At 37.4% G+C, this 23,740-nt stretch overlaps 1 protein-coding gene across 1 annotated transcript in view; it reads right to left on the bottom strand.

The window, feature by feature from the left end:
- Positions 1-2,654: 2,654 nt before the first annotated feature.
- Positions 2,655-23,740, bottom strand: part of LOC129006530 (cytochrome P450 2C9) — a 69,050-nt gene continuing 47,964 nt past the window's right edge. The window contains exons 6-9 of the mRNA XM_054436239.2: positions 20,499-20,640; positions 11,418-11,605; positions 6,582-6,723; positions 2,655-3,901 (exon numbers count right to left, since the gene is read on the bottom strand). Of these exons, the coding sequence (XP_054292214.1) occupies positions 3,720-3,901; positions 6,582-6,723; positions 11,418-11,605; positions 20,499-20,640 (654 nt within the window). The 3' untranslated portion in view covers positions 2,655-3,719. The remainder of the gene's footprint in view (positions 3,902-6,581; positions 6,724-11,417; positions 11,606-20,498; positions 20,641-23,740) is intronic.

The raw sequence follows: 23,740 nt of genomic DNA, 5'->3' as shown, positions 1-23,740 counted from the left end.
CTGCCAAATTATTAGAGCAGCACTTGTGCTCTAGTCCAATTCGCCATCCCTTTCACTCTAACATTCCGTCAACATAATTACAAAAAAAAAGAGAAAATAGTAAAAGAAGAAGTGCCCTATATGGGTCCTTTGACCCCCATGTTTATGTAAAGGCTATTAGATCTCAATGAGGAGTACCAGATGAATTTAAAGCCAGCAATGAAATAGCTTCAGGATTTAAGTCAATATTCTAGTGGGTAAAAATTAATAAAAATGTAGACTGGATGAATTACATCTATTATGATCAACAGTGGTTTATTAACTACACTAGAGATGCTGCTAAAGAAATAGCAGTGCAATTAGGGGCTACTAGCCAGAGGGCTTGGGAAAATAGAATAGCCTTAGACATTATATCAGCAGAAGGAGGAGGAGTTTGCATCATGATTAAAACTCAATGTTGTACCTTCATCCCAAACAATACTGCCCCTGATGGAAGTATAACAAAGGCATTGCAAGGTCTAACTGCTCTGTCAAATGAGTTAACCAAAAACTCAGCAGTAAATGACCCCTTTAAAAGGTGCCTAGAAAAATCATTCAGTAAAAGGAAAAGAAAAAATCATAGCCTAATTCTTACTTCTCTCACAGCCATAGTAGGCGTATTCATTCTTGTTGGGTGTTGTGTCATACCATGCATCCATGGGCTGGTTCACAGACTCATACAGGCAGCACTTACTAAAACCTCCCTTAATTCTCCTCCACCTTATTCAGAGAAGCTTTTTGTTTTACAGAATCATGCAGAACAACTACACCAAGACATTTTAAGGAAGTTTGAAGAGAAACAACTGTAAAAATTCAAGATGAAGAATTGTTAAATATAGTGAACCCCAAGTTTCTATTCAAAGAATCAGTATGTCAGTATGTTCAGCTCTCTTATTGATTCTCCATTTTAAAGTTTAACTTCCTGGTTCCCTTTGCCCCCTTGCTTCTAATTTCAGTAAACAACTTTCCCACCAGTCCTAATCAGTAGTTCACATCTGTTCCCCTGGTCACCTGCTTTGACATGAGTCACCCCTGGTCACCTGTTGTCCATCCTGACTCATCCTGAGCCACCAGTTCTGTAACTGCCCTTCCTGCCAAACTACATGCCTCGCCACTCTGGCTCATTCTCCTGCTCTTTTTAAAAATAGCCAATTGGAATTGCTTAGACTGTGCAGTCCAACCCTAGCCAATAGGGGAATGACAGAGCAGTAAAGGCTATCTCCATTAGGAATAAGAACCTCTTTCCCTCCTCTGTCCAGGTGTGCTCTCACCATTGTTCCATCTGCAAGGAGTGCTCTTTCTGCAGAAAGTAAAAATTGCCTTGCTGAGCAAATTAAATTTTTGTTTGAGTGCTATTTCTTTGTGACACCAGGGAAAAAGCATTTTGCATTTCTAATGTAAGGGAGATGTGAGAATAAGAGTCAGTAGTAGGAGTAGGAGATGTGACAACAGAAGCAAGTGTTTGGAGTGAAAGAAGGAAGAGTTCACGAGCCAAGGAATGCAGGCAGCCTTTAGGAGGTGAAATAGGCAGGAAAACAGATTATTCATTACAGTCTCCAGGAGAAAACAGACTTGACATCTCCTTGATTTAACTCACCTAGGGGTGTTTGCCAACACCTCTACTAACACTACATTAATACATTTGCATTTCCCATTGAAGAAGGTTTAAAAGGTATAATATGTAATTTCCATCTGGATCTTCCCATTAATGTGATACTCATTTCCACTTTCTCTTCTATTATCTCTCTGAATCATTTCCCTATGTTTCTGTCACCTTAGAGGTTTTGTTGGCATATTACTTGATAGGAAAATAGCAAGTTTTAATACAAGATGTGTGATATGAGCCCAATATTGTAATAAACATTTAACCCTATATGTATGTGTGCATAAGTTATATATATGTGTGTATATATATATATATAAAATGGGTGAATATACATAATGTACACATACATATATAGATGTTCATGTACACCTGCACCCACATGTTATCTTTAAAACGTATTCCAAAGTGTATGTAACTTCTTCTGGGAGATGAGCTGTGAGAAGCATAACAAATTATGTTACTTCTTATTTCTTACATTTCAAGGAGAAGACAGGAAGAGTGGTGAATATAATTTAACATAAGATACTTAGTTGTCTATTCTTTGGAGATGACATGAGGCTAATTATATTAGGACCATAGCATAAAATTATCATCCCACTTATGTTAAAAGTAAAATAATATAGGAGAAGCTGAGAAAGATTAAATCCTTGTAATTCTTCTTAGAAATTTTGCCCAGCCAAGTGTGGTGGCTCACACCTGTAATCCCAGCACTTTGTGAGGCTGAGGTGGGTGGATCATTTGAGGTCAGGAGTTCAAGACTAGTCTGGCCAACATGGTGAAACCCTGTCTCTACTAAAAATTAGCCTGGTGTGGGGGTGGGCACCTGTAATCCCAGCTACTTGGGAGACTGAAGCAGGAGAATCATTTCAACCCTGGAGGTGCAGATTGCAGCGAGCCAAGATCATGCCATTGTACTCCAGCCTGGGCAACAAAAGTGAGACTCCATCTCAAAAAAAGAAACAAAAAAAACAAAAAAAAAAGAAAAAGAAATTTTATGTTTGAAGAGAGAAGCATGACAGAACATGTGAGCAGTGATATGAAAGCATGTATTTATACTTCATTATATCATTATAAGTTGGAAACATGAAGTAGTAAAAGTAATCTGATTCTTTATTTAGAGATAAAGTAATGACACTTTAAAGTAACACCAGGCCAGGTGCAGTGGCTCACACCTGTAATCCCAGCACTGTGGGAGGCCGAGGCAGGCAGATCACAAGGTCAGAAGATTGAGACCATCCTGGCTAACATGGTGAAAACCTGTCTGTACTAAAAATACAAAAAATTAGCCAGGTGTGGTGGCATACACCTATAATCCCAGCTACTCAAGAGGCTGAGGCAGGAGAATCACTTGAACCTGGGAGGCAGAGGTTACAGAGAGCTGAGATTGCACCACTGCACTCCATCCTGGGTGACAGAGCAAGATTTTGTCTCAAAAAAAAAAAAAAAAGGAACACCAATGTCGATATAAGAATTCTAACATTTAATGTCCATTCCTCCCTTTTGCTGATCCTCTGAATATTTCCCTACAGGTTAGAGCTGCCCCTGGACAGTTTCTCACTTTCAAATCCAGTCCTCAAGTAACTCTAACACTCACCCAAAATAGCTTCCCTACCCTCTTCCCCTTTGTCCTTTCTGTCCTTATCATTTTGAGAACCAGCATGGCCTCCTGGCACTCTATTTTCTTTAATTTCTGACCTACATTATGCATAAAAGAAGGAAGGTCTAATAAACTGACTCAGCAAATAATAATGCTTTTTATTTAGAACATGCAGAGAAATGCCTTTGAATTGTAATACACAAATCATATTTCTCTATTTAATAATAACATATTAATAACTCAATATTAGATAAGTATGAGCATTATGTGACAGTCAATGCAACTGTTACAGAGTATGGAGAATAGCAGATATATTTGCACAGTGAAACATAGGAAACTCTCCGTAATGGAGGTCGAATGTTCACTAGATCTTCAGGGAAGGGAAAATGTGAGATGACAGGTGAGAAAAGGCATTACAGATAGTGAAAGATGGATAACGCCCCAGAAGAAAGAGAGCTGCAGGGACAGCACAGCAGCAGCCAGGCCATCTGCTCTTCTTCAGACAGGAATGAAGCACAGCTGGTAGAAGGGTGGCACAGAGGCAAATCCATTGACAACTGGAGTGGTGTCAAGGTTCTTTGGGTCCACCAGAGATTTCAGGTTAAAGTTCTGTAAAATGGAGGTCAGGAATAAAAACAGCTCCATGCGGGCCAGGGCTTCTCCCACACAAATCCGTTTTCCTGAAAATAGCAAACACAGAGAGCAGTTACTCCTCATGCGTAACTGTGACAGTGACAAACACTGTCTCTGTAACTGGCACAAACAGAATATGCAATAACTGTTCAGTGAATCATAGGAGAGATGAGGAGATAGATGGGTGGATGGGTGCATGCATGAATGAATGGATGGATGAGTGGATGGATAAATGGATGAATGGATGGATGGATAGGCAACTGAAAAATGAATGGACATACTTACTCTTCACCTAATATCAGATCTTAACAGGCACCCTGTATTCAACAAATATTTGTTGAGTACCAGCTGCATGCCAAGCACTTTATTAAAATCTTTCTAAAGACTTTAAATGTCTTCGTCAATCTTTCTTTAGAAACATACATTTCTTGTCCAGTGGATTGAACTGAGAAGGGCTTAGAAGAGGAGGCTAACATACTGTATTTACCTTTGTATTTCTGGCTCAATATGCAGCCAAAGATTTTTTTCCCCTAGGTACTTTCAGGAGCACATGTCTAAACAGGTCACCTTCTCACTTTAAAACTTTAAATGGCTTCCCTGTATTTCCTATAGGATAAGGTCCCAATGGATTGATCTGGACCCTCACATTCTGTTTCCAGTCTGATGATCCACATCACTCCTTACACTCTTCAAATCCGATACTGTCAACTCTAAGCATAGCCACTCATCATCAGTCTCCAGCACACCATGAAGTTTCAAATTTCATATCATGCTGCTCCTTTTGGCCAAGATGAACTTTTCTATTACCACAGTCAGGACATAGGTCAAATTTTATCTCCTCTTTTAACCCTCTTTCTCATCTCCTTGAGCAAGAAAATGTTGCTTTCTCTAGGTTTCCTCAACATTATATTTATACTTCCATTGAAAAATGTGCTATGGTCTGAATATGCCTCTCCCAAATTCATATGTTGACACATAATCCCAATGCAACATTACTAAAGAGATGGCTCCTTTTAGGAAGTGAGTAAGTCAGGGGGGCTCTGTCCTTGCTAAAATAACAACATCAAGAGATGCAAGGGAGCCATTTCTCCTCTTTTGCCTTTTTTGCACTTCTGCCATATAAGGATACAGAGGGGTCATTATCTGTAAGGAATAGGCCCACATCAGACACTGAACTTGCTGACACCTCGATCTTGGAACTCCCAGCCTTCAGAATTGTGAGAAATAAATTTCCATTATTTATCAATTGCCTAGTCTTGGATATTTTGTTATGGCAGAAGAAACAGACAGCACGGGTCACCTGGAATAATAATTACTGATTTATTTATTTATTTATTAGTGTGCGATATGGTTGGGCTCTGTGTTCTTACCCAAATCTCATGTCAAATTGTAATTCCCAATGTTGGGGGAGATACCTGGTTAGAGGTGATTGAATCATGGGGGATAATTTCCCCCTTTCTGTTCTCATGATAGTGAGTGAGTTCTCATGAGATCTGGTTGTTTAAAGGTATGTAGCCTTTCCTCATTGCTCTCTCTCTCCTGCTATGCCATGGAAAGATGTGCTTGCTTCTGCTCTGCCTCCCACCATGATTGCAAGTTTCTTGAGGCCTCCCAGCCATGCTTCCTGTACAACCTGTGGATCTGTGAGTGAATTAAATCTCTTTTCTTCATAAATTACCCAATCTCAAGTAGTTCTTTAAGGCAATGTAAGAATGGACTAATACATGTGCTAAATGTGAATGCTTGAAGGTAGGTTTCTTTTCTTGTTGTGTTGGTATCTACAGTAGCAGATATAAAGCAGACATTAAAGGTCATAGAATAAAGGAAGGAGATTCTATCACCAGATGTTCAGCACACACATTTCAAGTATGGATATCCAACATCCAAGATACATGGCCACGACTAGGGGAACAGCATGGTGCTCTGCATCACTGAAGAGTATCCTGCTACATTCCCAATGTCCCCCTCATCCCATCCATGGTTATTTGGCAAAGGTTCTAATATCCTTTATTTGGAGCCAATGTCCTGCTCCCGTGGCTTATTATCTCCTTTAATAGCCCTGTCTTCTCTTCTTTTCATCCTCTCTGCCTCCTTTGAGGTAGCTCAAATGTCTTTACTGCTATTAAAATGTTACTTGTGCCTCACTTTGGGGTATAAAAGAACAAGAAGCAGACAGGTTTTCCATCTACCTCCCTATCCCCAACAGCCTGTTGTTTCCATATCACAGCCTCAGTCCTACTGAACTACAATGATCTGTTTACTCTGCTTTCCAAACTCAGAAGTGAGCCTTTTAAGACCGTATTCTGTGTTTTAGGATAATTTTATCCTACAAGTCCAGCCTAGGGGGTGAGGGACACCATGTGGAAAACACTCAGTGAAGTTCTGGAGTGAGATAACTTCCTCATGGCTAGTGAAGAAAATGTAATTAGTTTTATCTTCCAGGAGGAGTTCTTGGGTACCTCGGTGGTGTATCTAGAGGCAGAATTCAACCAACCTATACTTCAGCTTTCTCAATTTGGAAGAACTGGATTAACTCTCCAAAACCCACTAATCTGGCCCAATAATTAGGATGTATCATGAGCAGGGAGCACACAGGCATTCAGAACAGTGCTCTTGATCGTTTACAAAGAGTAATTGTACCACTGCAGAGGAGGCACATGTAAGTTCCAACTGATCGAAAAAGTTATCTTGTACCCTGAAATACAAATGGAAATAAATTTATATTACCTGCTGAGAAAGGCATGAAGTAGTTACTTTTCTTAAAATTGCCACCTTCATCCAGAAAGTGACGAGGGTCAAACATCTCTGGGTTGGGAAATTCTTTGTTGTCATGTAGCACAGAAGTCAGGGAAATTAATATGGTTGTGCCCTAGAAAGAAGAGACATAGATGAACTGAGCTGTAAAGAAGTCATGAAGATTGAAGAAACAGTGGTAATCACGTAGTTAAGTCTTTTGATGTGCAGATGAGGAAATCCCATTCCAAAGAAGAGCAGTACCATTTCCAGATGGATAGACCAAGTAATAAGAGTCATGAACTTAAGGCCCATGACAATAATCTTGCTAAAGTGCCCTGCAATCACATTTGAAGTCCTGAGTACTTGGATACTTGGGTGCAACATTCTGAATCTGTCCTCCTTTTCATCAAGCTTGGACACTAGTGGCTGTCCACACTTGCTGCTCTATTCCATCACTTCAGTTTTCACCAACCTTATGTGTAGATTATGACTAAAAGTTGAAGTCTCTGTTGACACAGGAAATGGCCACAGTATCTGTTCACAGGGCATTTGTGAATAAACATATGATTGAATTTCAAATGACATCTTCTGGGATGGTAACAAGTGTAGTGGCAAGGATAAAACTATTGAGTTCTTGTCATTGCCATGCAGTTTGTTTGTCTTCATTTAAAGATATGGGAGAGATATTCATTACAGATTAATCCTAGCTTAAAAATACAGAAGGAATGATGAAATTAGAAAAATCACCTATTTGTAACCATTCAGGTCAAGATCATCAGGTCAAGTGAGGATCATTAATGAAAGATAAAACTATTGGATGTGTGACTTTGGAAGTAGGGTGTTCTGTCTTAAAGTACCATGCCATAGATTTTTATCATTCATGCATAAAAAGCAGAACCCCTTCAATGGAAAGATCTGGCAGATTCCAACTTATTAGGTGAGGATCTTAGCATAACCAATAATGGCATATGTGACATTATATGTCCCGCCTCACCACTGTGATTCAGCGGAATATTCAAAATACTATGTTGTTTTCTTGCCAAAGTCATAACTGGAATATAATATTTAGAAAACAATTATACAAAATGAGCCCCAGGAAAATTTAAATGACTAATGGCTCAACTCTTTACAGAGATCAACATACTGAAAGGAAACAGCGGAAAAGGGACTCTTCTTGATTACAGGAGATGAAAATAACAGGATACTGAAACTATGTGCTTATTTCTTGACTGGAGAGTGAATTGCAAGAAAAAAAGTGATTAAAATATTCTTTTAAAGTTGGGAAATTTTAAATAAAATCTCTATAGTAAATAATTTATTGTATTAATAACTCCACAGTATGAATGCTATTATTATTATGTAGGAGAAAACCATTGTTATTGTGCTGTACATACTGAAGTATTGAGGTGTAAATGGATGGACAGATATCAAAGTAGATATATATACACACTGCCATATGTACATATACATATGTGTGTGTAATATTATTTATTTTAAAAAATTTTATAATAAAAAATGTTAGGAAAAATTCTACCCCCTAAATTTTCATATAAATAGTCTATAATTTTGTTTTTTAAAAATATTCCCTTGAATATTTATAAACAAGTACTATATTAAAATGTTATTAAGATACCAAAGCAGATTTATTTCAACAAATGTTACTTGAATAAGTAGAAATTTATAGACATTGAAGCATGACCACTATTACTTCATATTATGAAATAAAAATTAATTTGAAATATGTCATTGATCTAGATATAAGAGCTAAAACAAAAAAATTCTGGAAAAGTTAAAAGCCAGTCTTTGGAATCTCATGCTGACAAATATTCCTTAAATATGACATAAAAGCACAAATCAATCGCACATCTTTGCAGAAAATTCTACTGGACAGGGATGTCTTACATTAGGCATCAATAAAAAATACTCCCTGCACAAGTCCATCCTGCCACCTGTTTTTTTATAGCATGTGAGCTAAAAGTATTTACATTGAACAAATGCAAATAAGAAACAATATTTTTGAAACAAACATTTTTAGGAAATTTACATTTGTTTCTATAAAAATTGGAACATATCAATACTCATTCATTTGCAGGTTGTTTATGACTGCTTTCATGCTACAATAGCAGATGTCAAGAATTGCAACAGAAACCACATGGCCTGAAAAGTCTAAAATATTTACTATCTGGCCCATTACAGAAACAGTTTGTGAACTCCTGTCTCAGACTATTATCTCCAGCTAGATAAGTGGATCCAGCCTGTAGCAGAAGAACACATGTATCTGATTTGTAAAGAGGGTAGAATTGGCCACACAGTGCTGCTTTTTTCTGTACTGGGCTATTCCATGAAGAAGGGATTCAATGGGTTATCCCCTTGGGCTCTGGCTTCTCAGGGCTTAAAAGACATCAGGCACAGCATGAGCTGCCCTGCGTGGGGGTGAATGAAGAGACTCATCAGATGCAGCATTCCCCTCCAGGAGGTCACCAAAGCTGATGCAGTGAACTGGGGAGACTGGCAACTCCTGCCTGATTCTTCAGTATATTTCTCATTTAGTTAGTTATAGGAGAAGAAGTAAGTCTCATTACCATTACCCTCAGACCCTAATTTTGAGAAATGAAAGTCTCCTGGTTATCTCCTGTGTTTGTGAAAACAGAGTGCATTGAAGTCTTTTCTCTTGTACTAAATCAGTGACCACTAGAGTAAGCCCCATAATCTCTAAGTAAATTATCTATCTGTCTTCTTCAAAAGATGACATTAGTAATTGCAACCTTACCAAGTCTTATTGCTTTTTCCCCTCAAAAATACAACTTTCAGTTATATTATTTTTTATTTTACTAATCATATGTATTGGTTTTGATTGGAAAAGAGTAGGTTTGAGATGGCAACTGGAGTGTCTGGATTAATACAGAAACCATGTGATAGAAGGCACTGCAAAGCTGCCAAGACAAAAATTGGTTTCAAGCTTCCAAAGGTAGGAGAACCTCAGAGAGCTAAGCTAACACTGAGACTCAATTTTCAACTGGGTTCACATTATGTCCAATTCTGAATCATGACAACAGGTGTCATGTCATTATGACCGCCGATGGGAGAGGAATGAATCTTTCTTTGAAGAATATAAACCTCCTCTGCAATTCTGCAATTTCTTATATATACCATCTGGTATTTAACCAAAAGTTATCAGGCATTTCAAAGATACAACAAAGTGATCACAAGAAGAAAAGTGGAGAGAGGGAATGGCAATAAAAACAGACTCACATTAGGAAACATTTCTTGCCTGGTTTTATAAGGCTGGCATAATCTTAATATCAAAAACCTTGAAAATTCTGAGAAAGAAAATTATAAACCAAATCTCTTGTGAATGTAAACACTGAAGTCCTAAACAATATGAAGAAGGCCAGTTCATCTCTATGTGCATACTTATTTCTATTTAGTGAGAAATGTAAGCCCAATATATATAATCTGATGTTGTGTGGATATTTGTCCCCTCCAAATCTCATGTTGAAATGTGATTCTCAATGTTGGATGTGGGGTCTGGTGAGAAGTATTTAGGACATGGGGGTGAATTCTTCATGAGTGGCTTAAAGCTCTTCCCGTGATAATAAGTGAGTTCATATTCTGTTAGTTCACACACAAGCTGGTTGTTTAAAGTCACTTCTACTCCTTTTTCTCTTACTCCCTCTCTTGCCATGTGACATTCTTGCTTCCCTTTCCCCTTCTCCCATGATTGGAAGTTACCTGAAGTCCTCACTAGGAGTAGATGCCTGCCCCCATTATGCCTCTTGCACAGCCTGCAGAGCCATGAGCCAAAATAAAACTCTTTTATTTATAAATTACCCAGCCAAAGATATTCCTTTATAGCAATGGAAATGGACTAACACACAATTATATAAATAGATGCAGAGTATTGATTTGATAAGATTTTACACACAATTATGACATATATATATATATATATATGACAGCAAACTTCTCTAATCTGATAAAAAAAAATCTACCAAAATCTACTTCAAGCATCATTCTCAATATTGAAATGGAAAACTTCCACTGCTTCCTGCAAATTAGAAATGAGAAACAAGGATCCCCACTGTAACCAATTCTATTCAATGTTCTCCTAGAAATTCTAGCTAATGCAGTAATGAATGCAATAAAGAGACATTAAGCCCATGAGAAATGGAAAATAAGAAATAAAACAATATTAACTCAGATACAGTATAATGTACACAGAAATTACAATGAATCCAGAAATAAATTATGAATATTGATTAGTAAATTTAGCAAAGTTGACAGATTAACATCATCAGAATGATAAAAACTAATTATGTTCCACAACAAAAATGTTAATTATCTAGGGAAAACCAAAGACTTGAAAACCATGACAACAAAATCACAACATTCCTGGTTAAATAAAAGAAACCCCAAACAAATTGGAAGCATAATTATATTCAGGAATGGAAAGACTCAACGTGTCAAGATTCAGTTCTTTCCAAACTAGCCTATAAATTTAGTGTCACCCTGACAGAAATTCCAGCCCAAGGTTTTGGGAAATTTACAAACTAATACCTTTAAAATTTATTTGGAAATATAAGCACCTAAGAGTAGCCAAACCAATCTTGAAGAAAGATAATAAATCTGGAGAACACACACTGCCAGACAGTAGGACTGTTACAAACCTTTATAGCCCCAAACTGGAAACAAGAGAAAGTCCAGTTAAACTGCCATACATATGAGTTATGCACTTCTCTCACCTAGTGATGGTAGAGGTTAAGAATGATACTATGAATTTGGGGAGTTCAAAAACAAGGAGTTGCAGTGTAGGAGAAACAAACTTACCTTGGGAATGAGATAGTTTCTGAATTTAATGTCACAGGTCACTGCATGGGGCAGGCTGGTGGGGAGAAGGTCAATGTATCTCTGGACCTCGTGCACCACAGCATCTGTGTAGGGCATGTGGCTCTTGTCCTGCATGCAGGGGCTCCGGTTTCTGCCAATCACACGTTCAATCTCTTCCTGGACTTTAGCTGATAAGACACAAGTAAAAACTGATGGAAAAGGAGAAAAATGGCACATTTGTTGTAGCAATTCAGGAGTACATGAATCATGATGAAGGTATCCAAACATATTATAAATTTAAATTATAGTGCTGGAAGTATATGCAAACTTAAAGAGAGGACGGTTACAGATGCACAAATGTGTAACTGCCATAAACCACACATTAAGAAAAATCTGTACACATATAAACAGAGAAAATTCTCTTCAATAAAGGAAGACAGGAAGAAATGAAAGAAGGAAGAGAAGTCCACAAAATGACCAGAAAACAAATAACAAAAGGGCATGGGTAAGTCCTTACTTATCAATAATAACACTGAATGTAAATGGAATAAAATCTCCAATCAAAAGACATACTGACCTGTTACAGACCTGGATGGAAAAACAAGACCTATTAATCTGTTGCCTAAAAGAAACACACTTCACTTATAAAGACACACATAGGCTGAAAATAAAGGAATGGAATGAGACAGTACATGCCAATGGAAATGAAAAAAAGAGCGTGAGTTACTATATTTAAATCAAAGTAGATTTCAAAACAAAAACAATAAGAAGACGCAAAGAAGATCATTATTGGTGATAAAGTGGTCAGCTTGGCAAGAAGATGGAACAAGTTTAAATATATATGCCACCAACAATGGAGCACCCAGATATATAAAAGACACATAATTAGAACTAGAGAGAGATAGGCCCCAATATAATAATAGCTGGAGACTTCAACACCCCACTTTCAGCATTGGACAGGTCATCCAGATAGAAAATCAACAAGGAAACATTGAACTTCATCTGCACTATAGATCAAATGGATCTAATAGATATTTGCAGGATATTTTATCCAACTGCTACAGAATACACATTCTTTTCCACAGCACATGGATTGTTATCAAGAATTGACCGTATGTTAGGTCACAAAACAAGTCTTAAAATATTCAAAGAAACTGAAATAATATCAAGCATCGTCTCTGACCACAATGTAATAAAACCAGCAATCAATAACAAGAGGAATTTTGGAAACTACACAAATAAATGGAAATTTAGAAATATGTTCATAAATGAACAGTGGGTCCATGAAGAGATTAAAAAGAAAATTGAACAATTTCCTGAAACAAATGATAATGAAAACACAACATACAAAAACCTAGGGGCTACAGCAAGACCAGTACTAAGAGGAAAGTTTATAGCTACAACAGCTTATAGTAAAAATGGAGAAAATTGACAAATAAAAAATTTAGTGATGCATCCTAAAGAATTAGAAAAGCAAAAGCAAATTAAAACCAAAATTAGTAGAAGAAAATGAATAATAAAGATCAGAGCAGAAATAAATAAAATTTAAGTGAAGAAAACAAAACAAAAGATCAATGAAACAAAAACTTGCTTTTTTGAGAAGTTAAATAAAATTGAAAAACCTTTAGCCAGACTAAGAAAAAAAAGAGTAGATTCAGATAAATAAAAACAAATTAAAAAGGAGGCATTACAACTGATACTGCAGAAATTCAAAGAATAATTAGTGGTTACTATGAGCAACTATATGCCAATAAATTGGAAAATCTAGAAGAAATGGACAAATCCCTAGACAAATCTGACCCATCAGGATTGAACCAGGAAGAAATCCAAAACCTGAACATGCAATAACCAGTACCAGGATCAAATGAGAAATAAAGTCATCCCAGTAGAGAAAACCCCAAGACTGGCTAGCTTCACTGCTGAATTTTACCAAACATTTAAAGAAGAACTAATGCCAACCCTACTCAAACTATTCCAAAAAATAAAGGAGAAGATAATACTTCCAAACTCATTCTATGAGGCCAATATTACCCTGATACCAAAATCAGACTAAGACACATCAAAAAAAGAAAACTACAGGCCAATACACCTGATGAACACTAATGCAAAAATCTTCAACAAAATACTAGCAAACCAAATTCAAAAATACAATAAAAAGGTCATTCACAATGACCAAGTGGGATTTATCCCTGGGATGCAAGAATGGTTCAACATGTGCAAATCAAGCAGTGTGATACATCATATCAACAGAATGAAGGATAAAAACCATATGATCATTTCAGTTGATGCTTAAAAAGTATTTGATAAAATTTAACATCCCTTCCTGATAAAAATTCATAAAAAAAACTTGAGATAGAAGGAACATACCTCAACATAAAAAAGCTATATGACAGACCTACAACTAGTACTATCCTGAATGGGGAAAATGGGAAGTCTTTCCTCTAAGATCAGGAACACAACAAGGATGACCATTGTCACCATTGTTATTCATCATAGTACTGGATGACCTAGCAAGAGCAATCAGACAAGAGAAAGATATAAAGCCTATCCAAATTGGAAAGGAAGAAGTCAAAATATCCTTGTGTGCAGTTGATATAACCTTATAGTAGGAAAACCTAAAGATTCTACAAGATAATTATTAGAACTGATGAACAAATTTAGTAAAGTTGAAGGATACACAATCAACATAAAAATCAGTAGTGTTGTTATATGCCAACAGCGAAAAAAAAGAAAAAGAAATTTAAAAAATAATCCCATTGAAAATAGCCATACATAAAATTAAATACCTAGGATTAATTTAACCAAAGAACCGAAATATCTCTATAATGAAAACTATAAAACACTGAGGAAAGAAATTTAAGAGGACCCAACACACAGAAAAATATTTCATGTTCATGGATTGGAAAAATCAATATTTTTAAAGTGCCCATACTATCAAAACAATCTACAGATTCAATAAAATTCCTATCAAAATATCAATGGCATTCTTCACAGAAATAGAAAAAATAAATCCTAAAATGTATATGGACCCACAACAGACCCAGAATAGTCAAAACTATCCTAAGCAAAAAGAACAAAACTGGAGGAATCACATTATCTCACTTCAAATTAAACTGCAGAGCTATACTAACTAAAACAGCATTGTACTGACATAAAAACAAACACATGGACCAATGGAACAGAATAGAGAATTCAGAAACAAGTTCACATATCTAGAGTTAACTCATTTTTGGCAAAGGGGCTGATATGGTTTGGCTGTGTCCCCACCCCAAATCTCATCTTGAATTATAATAATCCCCACAAGTCAAGGGGGAGGCCAGGTAGGGACCATTGAATCATGGGGGTGGTTTCCTCCATACTTTTCTCATGGTAGTGAATAAATCTCACAACATCTGATGGTTTATAAATGTGAGTTCCCCTGCTAAGCTCTCTGCCTGCTGCCATGTAAGACATGACTTTTCTCCTCATTCATCTTCTGCCATGATTGTGAGGCCTCTCCAGCCATGTGGAACTGTGAGTCCATTAAACTTCTTTCCTTTATAAATTATCCAGTCTTGTGTATGGTTTTATTAGAAGCATGAGAACAGACTAACACAGGTGCCAAGAATGTACACTGGGGGAAAGACAGTCTCTTCAATAAATATGCTGGGAAAATTTAATATCCTACACAGAAGAATGAAACTGGACTCATATCTCTTGCCATATACAAAAATCAACTCAAAATGGATTAAAGACTTAAATCTAAGACCTCAAACTAGGAAAACACTAGGGAAAATCTCTAGGACATTGGTCTAGGCAAAAATGTTTTGAGCAATACCCTACAAGCACGGGTATTCAAAGCAAACATGAACAAATGGAATCACATCAAGTTAAAAAGCTTCTGCACAGCCAAAGATACAATCAACAAAGGGAAGAGACAACCTACAGAATGGAGAGAAATATTTGCAAACTATTCATCTGACAAGAGATTAATAACCAGAATATATAAGAAATTCAAGCAACTCTATAGAAAAAAATCTAATAATCCAATCCAAAAGTGGGCAAAAGATTTGAATAGATGTTTCTCAAAAGAAGATATATAAATGGGTAACAGGCATACAAAAAGTGGTCAACACCACTGATCATCAGAGAAATGTAAATCAAAACTACAATGAGATGTCACCTCACTCCAGTTAAAATGGCTTATATCAAAAAGACAGGCAATAACAAATGCTAGTGAGGATGTGGAGATAAGTGGACCCTCGTACAATGTTGGTGGGAATGCAAATTAGTATGACCTCTATGGAGAGCTGTTTGAATGTTCCTCAAAACACTAAAAATAAAGCGACCATATGAGCCAACAACCCTACTGCTTGGTATATACCCGAAAGAAAGGAAATAAGTATATCGAAGAGGTATCTGCACTCTTGTTGTTGCAGCACTGTTTACAATAGCTACTTCGAAGCAACCTAAATATGTATCAACAGACAAGTGTATAAAGAAAATGTAGTACATATACACAATGTAGTTCTATTCAACCATAAAAAAAGAATGAGATTCAGTCATTTGCAAAAACATGAAGGGAACTGGAGATTATTACATTAAGTGAAATAAGCCAGGCACAGAAAGACGAACATAGAATGTTCTCACTTATTTGTGGGATCTAAAAATTAAAAAATTGATCTAATGGACATAAAGTGTAGAAGGATGGTTACCAGAGACTCGAAAGGGTAGTGGGGGGGGGGAGGGGAGGTGGAGATGAATAAGATCTACTATATGATAGCACAAAAGCGTGACTATAGCCAATAATAACTTAATTGTACGTTTTAAAATAACTTAAAGAGTGTAATTGAATTGTTTGTAACTCAAAGAATAAACGCTTGAGGGAATAGATACCCCATTCTCCATGACATGCTTATTTCACATTGCATGCCTGTATCAAAACATCTCATGTACCTCCAAACATGTTGATATATACCTACTTTGTACCCATAAAAATTAAAAAAGATAAAAGATACATCTGTATATACATATACATTAGTATATATGATAATACAAATAAAAATAATAAAATGTTTGAAAACATAAAGTAAGCATATAATTTAGTCATGAAATTACTGTCTTGGAGAAAATGGATTAATTTCATATCAAAATAACATGTTGCTTAAACATTAAATTATACTATCAGATTTATGCATATATATGACTGTATTTGTGCATCTGTGTGTGGGAGGGGTCACAAATTGCAATGGTATTCTATTCATTCTCACACTTTCCAAATCCACCGTTTTGAACATTCTAGCAGCTTCTTCTGAACATACATTCACATTTTTAAATACTCTGTTTCTAATTCTTACTTATCTTTTTGTAGATTATATTTAACAATTTTTTATTATGAGAGATAAGAATTTTAATCTCCATCTTCCCCTCATATTTGAACACACCCTCAGATAGACACACTCACTTTTCCACACTGCTTTTTCCAGAATATATTTAGATGACAATTTTTATGATATCAGTATTCATTGCTTACATCATTCTGACTACACAAATATGGTTCTCTGGTAAGACAGCTATGATTAAATTTTATTTTTAGTACTTTCCTGGGCTTAACCATGTCTATTTCATTTTGTAATTTTCTGTTTCCCAAGTTAGAATTATTTACAAATGTTCCAGCAGATGTTTGAAACTCCCTTTTTAGTTATTGGAAACTCTCATAAAATCTGTCACCTCTCTTTTGTTCTTGCTGTCTCATCTCACTTCTGAATTATCCACCAGGTCCATTCTGAAGTAGTTGTTTTCTAGGTCTGGTGCTAGGCAGCCTCCCTGACACTCTTATTCTCCTACATGAGGTTTCCTGATTGCTGCAGCTCAGGACTTTCTCTAACAAGGTTTTAGGCATTTGAATGAAGCACATTCTCCAGTATTTTTCTGAGAAAGGGAAAATGGTAAAATTTTTGGCAAACAAGCACATCTGAAAACACTCTATTTTTATTAATATACAAGATAATATTAATAGTTCTTCTTGAGATTTCTGAATCCTAATTATTTCAATATAACCTGGTACAGCTCTGAAAGCTTTTGTGATTTTCCCTTTAATTCTCTTGTCCTGAAATTCCATAACCCTGTGTCTAACAGCATATGTTTTCATTTCATTCACTCTGTTGGACATTGAAGAGAATCATCTGTTAAGCTGGCAAAAGAAAAATGTCATTTCTCTAGATCAGTTCCCTTTTTGTAGGATAAATCTAGCTGCTGAATTTTAGGAAGCAAGATGAATAAAAGAGCTAAGAGTCTCTGAATTCAATGAGTGGACCAGTACCAAATCTGCCTTTCTAGCCTACACCTCATGCCTTTTCTGGCACTGCTGTGTGTCTCTGAGTACAGGGCTTCTTAAGCTCAGTTTCTCTAGAGAGTGAGCCTCCTTCTTCTTGTGGGAGAAAATCAGTTACCTGATGAAAAGAGTTGTGGAGGAAATGTAGGCAGAGAGAGCCTCCTTTTTCAGCCTCATTCTCCACCATCTTTGACCCTTGGTACTGCCAAATACCAATATTGGGGGGATTTAAGGGACACTGATTAAGTTTTCATCCTTGATAAATTTTTCTCTTCTGACCTTTTGATTATAAGTTTACCCTCTCTGTACAGATTTATCATTCCTCTATATGCTGTCTGTGTTTTAGAAATTTGTTAAAGTCTTCTTGACTATTTCCTATACTCTTCCTACCTTAAAGGACCTAAATGTCTAATATCCAAAATCTAAATATGAATCAACAGAAAAAAATCTATAAAAAACTTAAACAAATCAACAAGCAGAAAAACAAAAAAAAAAAAAAATCAATTAAAAATGGGCAAAAGACATGAACAGCCACTTCTCCAAAGATGACATACAAGCAGCCAACAAACATATGAAAAAATGCTCAACATCACTAATCATCAGAGAAATGCAAATCAAAATCACAGTGAGGTACCATCTCACACCAGTCAGAATAGCAATTATTAATATTAAAAAGTCCAAAAACAACAGATGCTGGTGAGGTTGCAGAGAAATGGAAATGCTTTTACACTGTTGGTGGGTGTGCAAACTAGTTCAGCCACTGTGGAAACCAGTTTGGATATTTCTGAAAGAACTTAAAATAGAACTACCAGTTGACCAAGCAATCCCACTATGGAGTTTATGCCCCCAAAATATTCATTCTATCAATAAGACACACACCCCCATATGTTCACTGTAGTGCTATTCACAATAGTGAAGAAATGGAATCAACTTGTGTGCCCATCAACAGTGGACTGTATAAGGAAAATGTAGCAAATATACACTGATATGGTTAGGCTGTGTCTCCACCCAAATCTCATCTTGAATTGTAGCTCCCCTAATTCCCACATGTCACGGGTGGGTCTCAATGTGAGGTAATTTAATCATGGAGGCAGGACTTTCCCATGCCATTCTCATGATAGTGAATAAGTCTCTATCAGAGACTTATTGTGAGGCCTTTCCAGCCATGTGGAATTGAGAGTCCATTAAACCTCTTTCCTTTATGAGTTACCCTGTCTCAGGTATGTCTTTATCAGCAGCATGAGAACAGACTAGTACATACATAATGGAATGTTATGCAGCCATAAGAAAGAACAAAAGTTATGTCTTTTGCAGCATTATAGATGAAGCAGGAGGCCATTATCCTAAGCAATCTAACAAGAACAGAAAACCAAATACCACATGTTCTTGCTTATAAGTGGGAGGTAAGCACTGAATACACAAGAACTTAAAGATGGGAACAATAGACACTGAGGATCACTAGATGGGGGAGGGAGAGAAGGGATGTGGCCTGAAGAACCATTTGTTGGGTAATATGCTTACTGTCAGTGTGATGGAATAGCTGGGACCCCAAGCCTCAGTGTTACACAACTTACCTACATAACAAACCTGTATTTGTACCCTTTAATCTATAATAAAATTTGACAAAAAATCTTCTAGAACTCTATAGGCTAGTAACTGTTGAAAAAAAAGCCTAATTCTTATTTATAATTAGGTTATTGTCATTTCAATGGGGGATACTGACATAGGAGAAAAAAAGAATATTTCTTATCTACAGCATAACCAAAAGTCCTTAAAAGTAAATTTCTAAAATAAAATTGTTCATAAAAGATAAAATTATTGACTTCCTCAAAAAAATCTTATTTTGTCCGACACCAATTTCATGGAAACTGTCTCAGGTACATATTCTGCCTAAATGGAACATTCTTTATATACCTCTTCTAGTAAACAGAATCACCTTTCTTATGAATCTAACTTTTTAGAGTATTTATTGGACTAGGAATTTTCTCAGGCAGACTCACTACTTTTTTAGGATTACCATTTATCTTTCAATAAGGAGAGTTTCCAGTTTCCCTACTCCAGCATTGGAACCTGAAATTTTGAGAATGAGAAAAGTTATCTTCAAGAATATACTTGCTATTTAAAATGGCCTTCTCATAATAAAACCAACATGCAATCCCAGGCCAATTTATCTTGTCTCTTCCTGCCATAAATCCAGACACATTGGACCAGAGTTCTATTGCTTTTGCTACTGCCGTGCTGTCTTCATTTCTCTGTTATTTTCCTCTACTGTGCAAAGATGCCCCTTTTATCTTTTCTTTTTCTTTTTTTCTTTTTTTCTTTCTGAGACAGTCTCACTCCATTGCCCAGACTGGAGTATAGTGGCAAAATCTTGGCTCACTACAACCTCTGCCACCCGGGTTCAAGCAATTCCAGTGCCTCAGCCTCTCGATTAGCTGGTATTACAGCCATGTGCCACCATGCCTGGCTAAGTTTTGCATTTTTACTAGAGATGGGATTTGGCCATTTTGGCCAAGGCTGGTCTTGAACTCCTGGCCTCAAGTGATCCACTCACCTCAGCCTCCCAAAGTCCTGGGATTACAGGTGTGAGCCACCATGGCAGGCCAAGGTATCCCATTTTAATCACCATTAGTTTGAAACAGATTACAGCTGGAAGCACAGAAGTTTAAATAATGAAGCTTCTCTAAGATAAATGTGAAGGAGGACACTAGCAACACCTTCCCAAAATCTTTTTTGAAAATTAATTAACTTATCATCTGTGATCATACCTGTGACCTCTGGGTGCTTCAGCAGGAGAAGGAGAGCATATCTCAGGGTTGTGCTTGTTGTCTCTGTCCCAGCTCCAAACAAGTCAGCTGCAGTGTTTTCCAAGCTTTCAATAGTAAATTCAGATGGTTGGTTGTGCTTTTCCTAGGAATGATTTGATGCAATTATCTGACAAATTATTTACCAGCATATTTGATTACAGTGAATTCAAAACTACTCACATAGTTATATAGTTACCAACATAGAAACTGAAAAGTACAGTACTAGAAAAAAAATACTGCTTGTATAGCAGAGGCTGTAGACCAACTTGCCCAAATTTTATTTCCTACCCCCTTATTCCATGCTTGCCTAAAAATTCCATTCATCAGGCTCTTTGCAGCTAGCTGAGTCACACAGCATTTTTTTTTTTTTTTGCTAAAAAATATAAGCAGAAGGTCTCTAAGTCCATTTCCTCTATTTCCTCTTTCATGCTCAAAACACAAATGTGAAGCAGGAGGTAGAGTATACCCCATCCTGGGATTTAATCATGAAAATGAAGGTCTGTATACTAAATTTAGTGGGAAAAAGGAAGGCACTTGACTCTTTGCTGCTTTGGGGGCTGCTGTATTGTCCTAGATTGCCCCACCAAGAGAATCCCTGTATTTGAGATAAATAAAGACATTATGTGTTAAAGCCATTATCACCTGTAGGCAACCACAATCTAAATTAATAGAAAAGGTAAATTAGGGCCATATCATTAGATACTGTGAGCCTGAATCAAGAGTCTGCAATTATATTTTTCTGTCAGAAAGGTACGTGGACTCAATATTGCCTGCAGATTCATTATAAAGTTGAAATTTTGTAAAAACAAATATGAAAAAAGCAATATGACAGCAAAACCTAGGATAAATTACAGAGGAAGAGAATGGGTTTACAATGACAAGATGGGCCCACACTATTATAATCTAGATGGGAGGCAACAGACAACTTGTTCTAGGGTGCAGTAGTGCAGGAATAAACAAAAATATACAAAGTGAAGAGAAGGAACAATGATGAAGATGGAGAATAAAGGGATTAATTGCCACAGGGTATAAAGGAGAGAGTAAGGGTACTGCATATGCCAAGGCTTAGAGACTGGAGTTCTCATAATTTGGAAGTTAGGAGAAAGAAAGCAATGGATAAGGAATACTTAGTTGAAAGAGATCATTAATATACAAAGCATATTACTTTTTAACCAGTCCCTAGGCCAGCAGCAATAAATTAATGATGCTTTTAGAGTCTCCAAGTGATGTGTGTCATGTTGAATATTGTGTAATCAACACCACTGAAATAGACTAGATCCTCTCAACATGTCTACTTACTAGATGAAGACAGTCCTCTCCGTTGGTAACATCAGCTTCATACAGTTTTCTAAGCTTGTCATGTTAAAAATTTCTCTTAAGAACAGTGCACTCACAAACCAGTACCAACATTTCCATCTGTTGACTTGAGCTTGGTTATTTAGCAGTTATGCACCTATCCTATCTTATTAATGATAGTAGCCATATTCCACTTGCTGGGCTCAAATCTAAAGAGCACCCCTTTTACCTCAGAGTCAGGCCAGGGCATTGTCCTGAACCTCACCCTCAGAAACAGACTCACAGCTACAACTCAGCCTGTGGGCTTCAGCTGCTAGGGTGTGCTACAGAGTCACAGATCTTGGCTCTGTGGGCAATCTACATTCAACCCTGCCACAGAGAGTGAACCTGCCCCCCAAGGCCCAGTTGTCACAATACATGACTAAAAGACCCTGAGTCTAGAATGATGCTTCTATGACAACTTCAAGGACCTGTACTTGTAACCCAGCACCAATGCAGCTGCATGTATGCCATATCAGAGCTGACATCAAAAGGAATCCCTTAGGCTAAGTCACCCCAATTTTAGGAAAATAAAAATAGGGGGATGCCCAAATACTTTGACACCAAGGACATTAACAACCTACACTACTCCTGATACTGCTGCAACCTTCTACAGCCTAGGCCACTGAGGCACCCAAAATTATTGCTGATATTGACCATAGCTAGGGGAACTACACAGATACTATCACACTGCATCTACTCAAAAACTGAGTTACCCACTCTTCATCACCTGCACACAAACACTCAACTTCAGATGAAAGTCTTTCTCTATGAAATCCACTCTAGAAACTGGAATAGCCATTGTCCCACCACATGCATAGACATCAAAGCAGGGACACAACATGAAATATCAAGAAATATGACACCACCAAAAAGATATAATAACTCTCAAATAACAGAACTGGATAAAAATAAAATCAACAAATATTCAAAAAAGGAATCCAAACTAATTACCTTGAAGGAACTCAATAATGGGGGTGACTGGCAAGATGGCCGAATTGGAAGAGTTTCAGTCTGCAGCTCCCAGCAAGATCAACAAAGAAGGCAGATAATTTCTGCATTTCCAACTGAGGTACCCAGCTCATCTTATTGGGACTGTTTAGACAGTAGGTGTAGCCCGCAGAGGGCAAGCTGAAGCAGGGTGGAGTGTCCCCTCACCTGGGAAACCCAAAGGGTCAGGGAACTCCCTCCCCTAGCAAAGGGAAGCAGTGAGGGACTGTGCCATGAAGAATAGTGCACTCCAGCCCAGATACTGTGCTTTTCCCATGGTCTTCACAACCTGCAGACCAGGAGATTCCCTCAGGTGCCTACACCACAAAGGCACTGGGTTTCAAGCACAAAACTGGGTAGCCATTTGCATAGACATTGCATAGCATACTAGCTGCAGGAGAATTTTTTCATACCCCAGTGGCACCTGGAATGCCAGTGAGACAGAACTTTTCACTCACCTGGAAAGGGGGCTGAAGCCAAAGAGCTAAGTGGTTTGCTTAGCAGATCCCATCCCCATGGAGCCCAGCAAGCTAAGATCCACTGGCTTGAAATTCTCACTGCCAGCACAGCAGTCTGAAGTTTACCTGGGTTGCATGAGTTTGGTGGGGGAAGGGGCATCTGCCATTACTGAGGCTTGAGTAGGTAATTTTCCTCTCACAATGTAAACAAAACAGCTGGGAAGTTTGGACTGGCCAGAGACCAGTGCAGCTCAGCAAAGCAGCTGTAGCCAGACTGCCCCTCTAGATTCCTCCTCTCTGGGCAGGGCATCTCTGAAAAAAAGGGCAGCAGCCCCAGTCAGGGGCTTATAGGTAAAACTACCATCTCATTGGGGCAGAGCACATGGGGGAAGGGACAGCTGTCGGTGCAGCTTCAGCAGA

This window comes from Pongo pygmaeus, chromosome 8, assembly GCF_028885625.2.
Source record: "Pongo pygmaeus isolate AG05252 chromosome 8, NHGRI_mPonPyg2-v2.0_pri, whole genome shotgun sequence".
NCBI lineage: Eukaryota > Metazoa > Chordata > Mammalia > Primates > Hominidae > Pongo > Pongo pygmaeus.
Note: the sequence above shows the minus strand (reverse complement) of the source record. Positions and strands in the feature narration are given on the sequence as shown.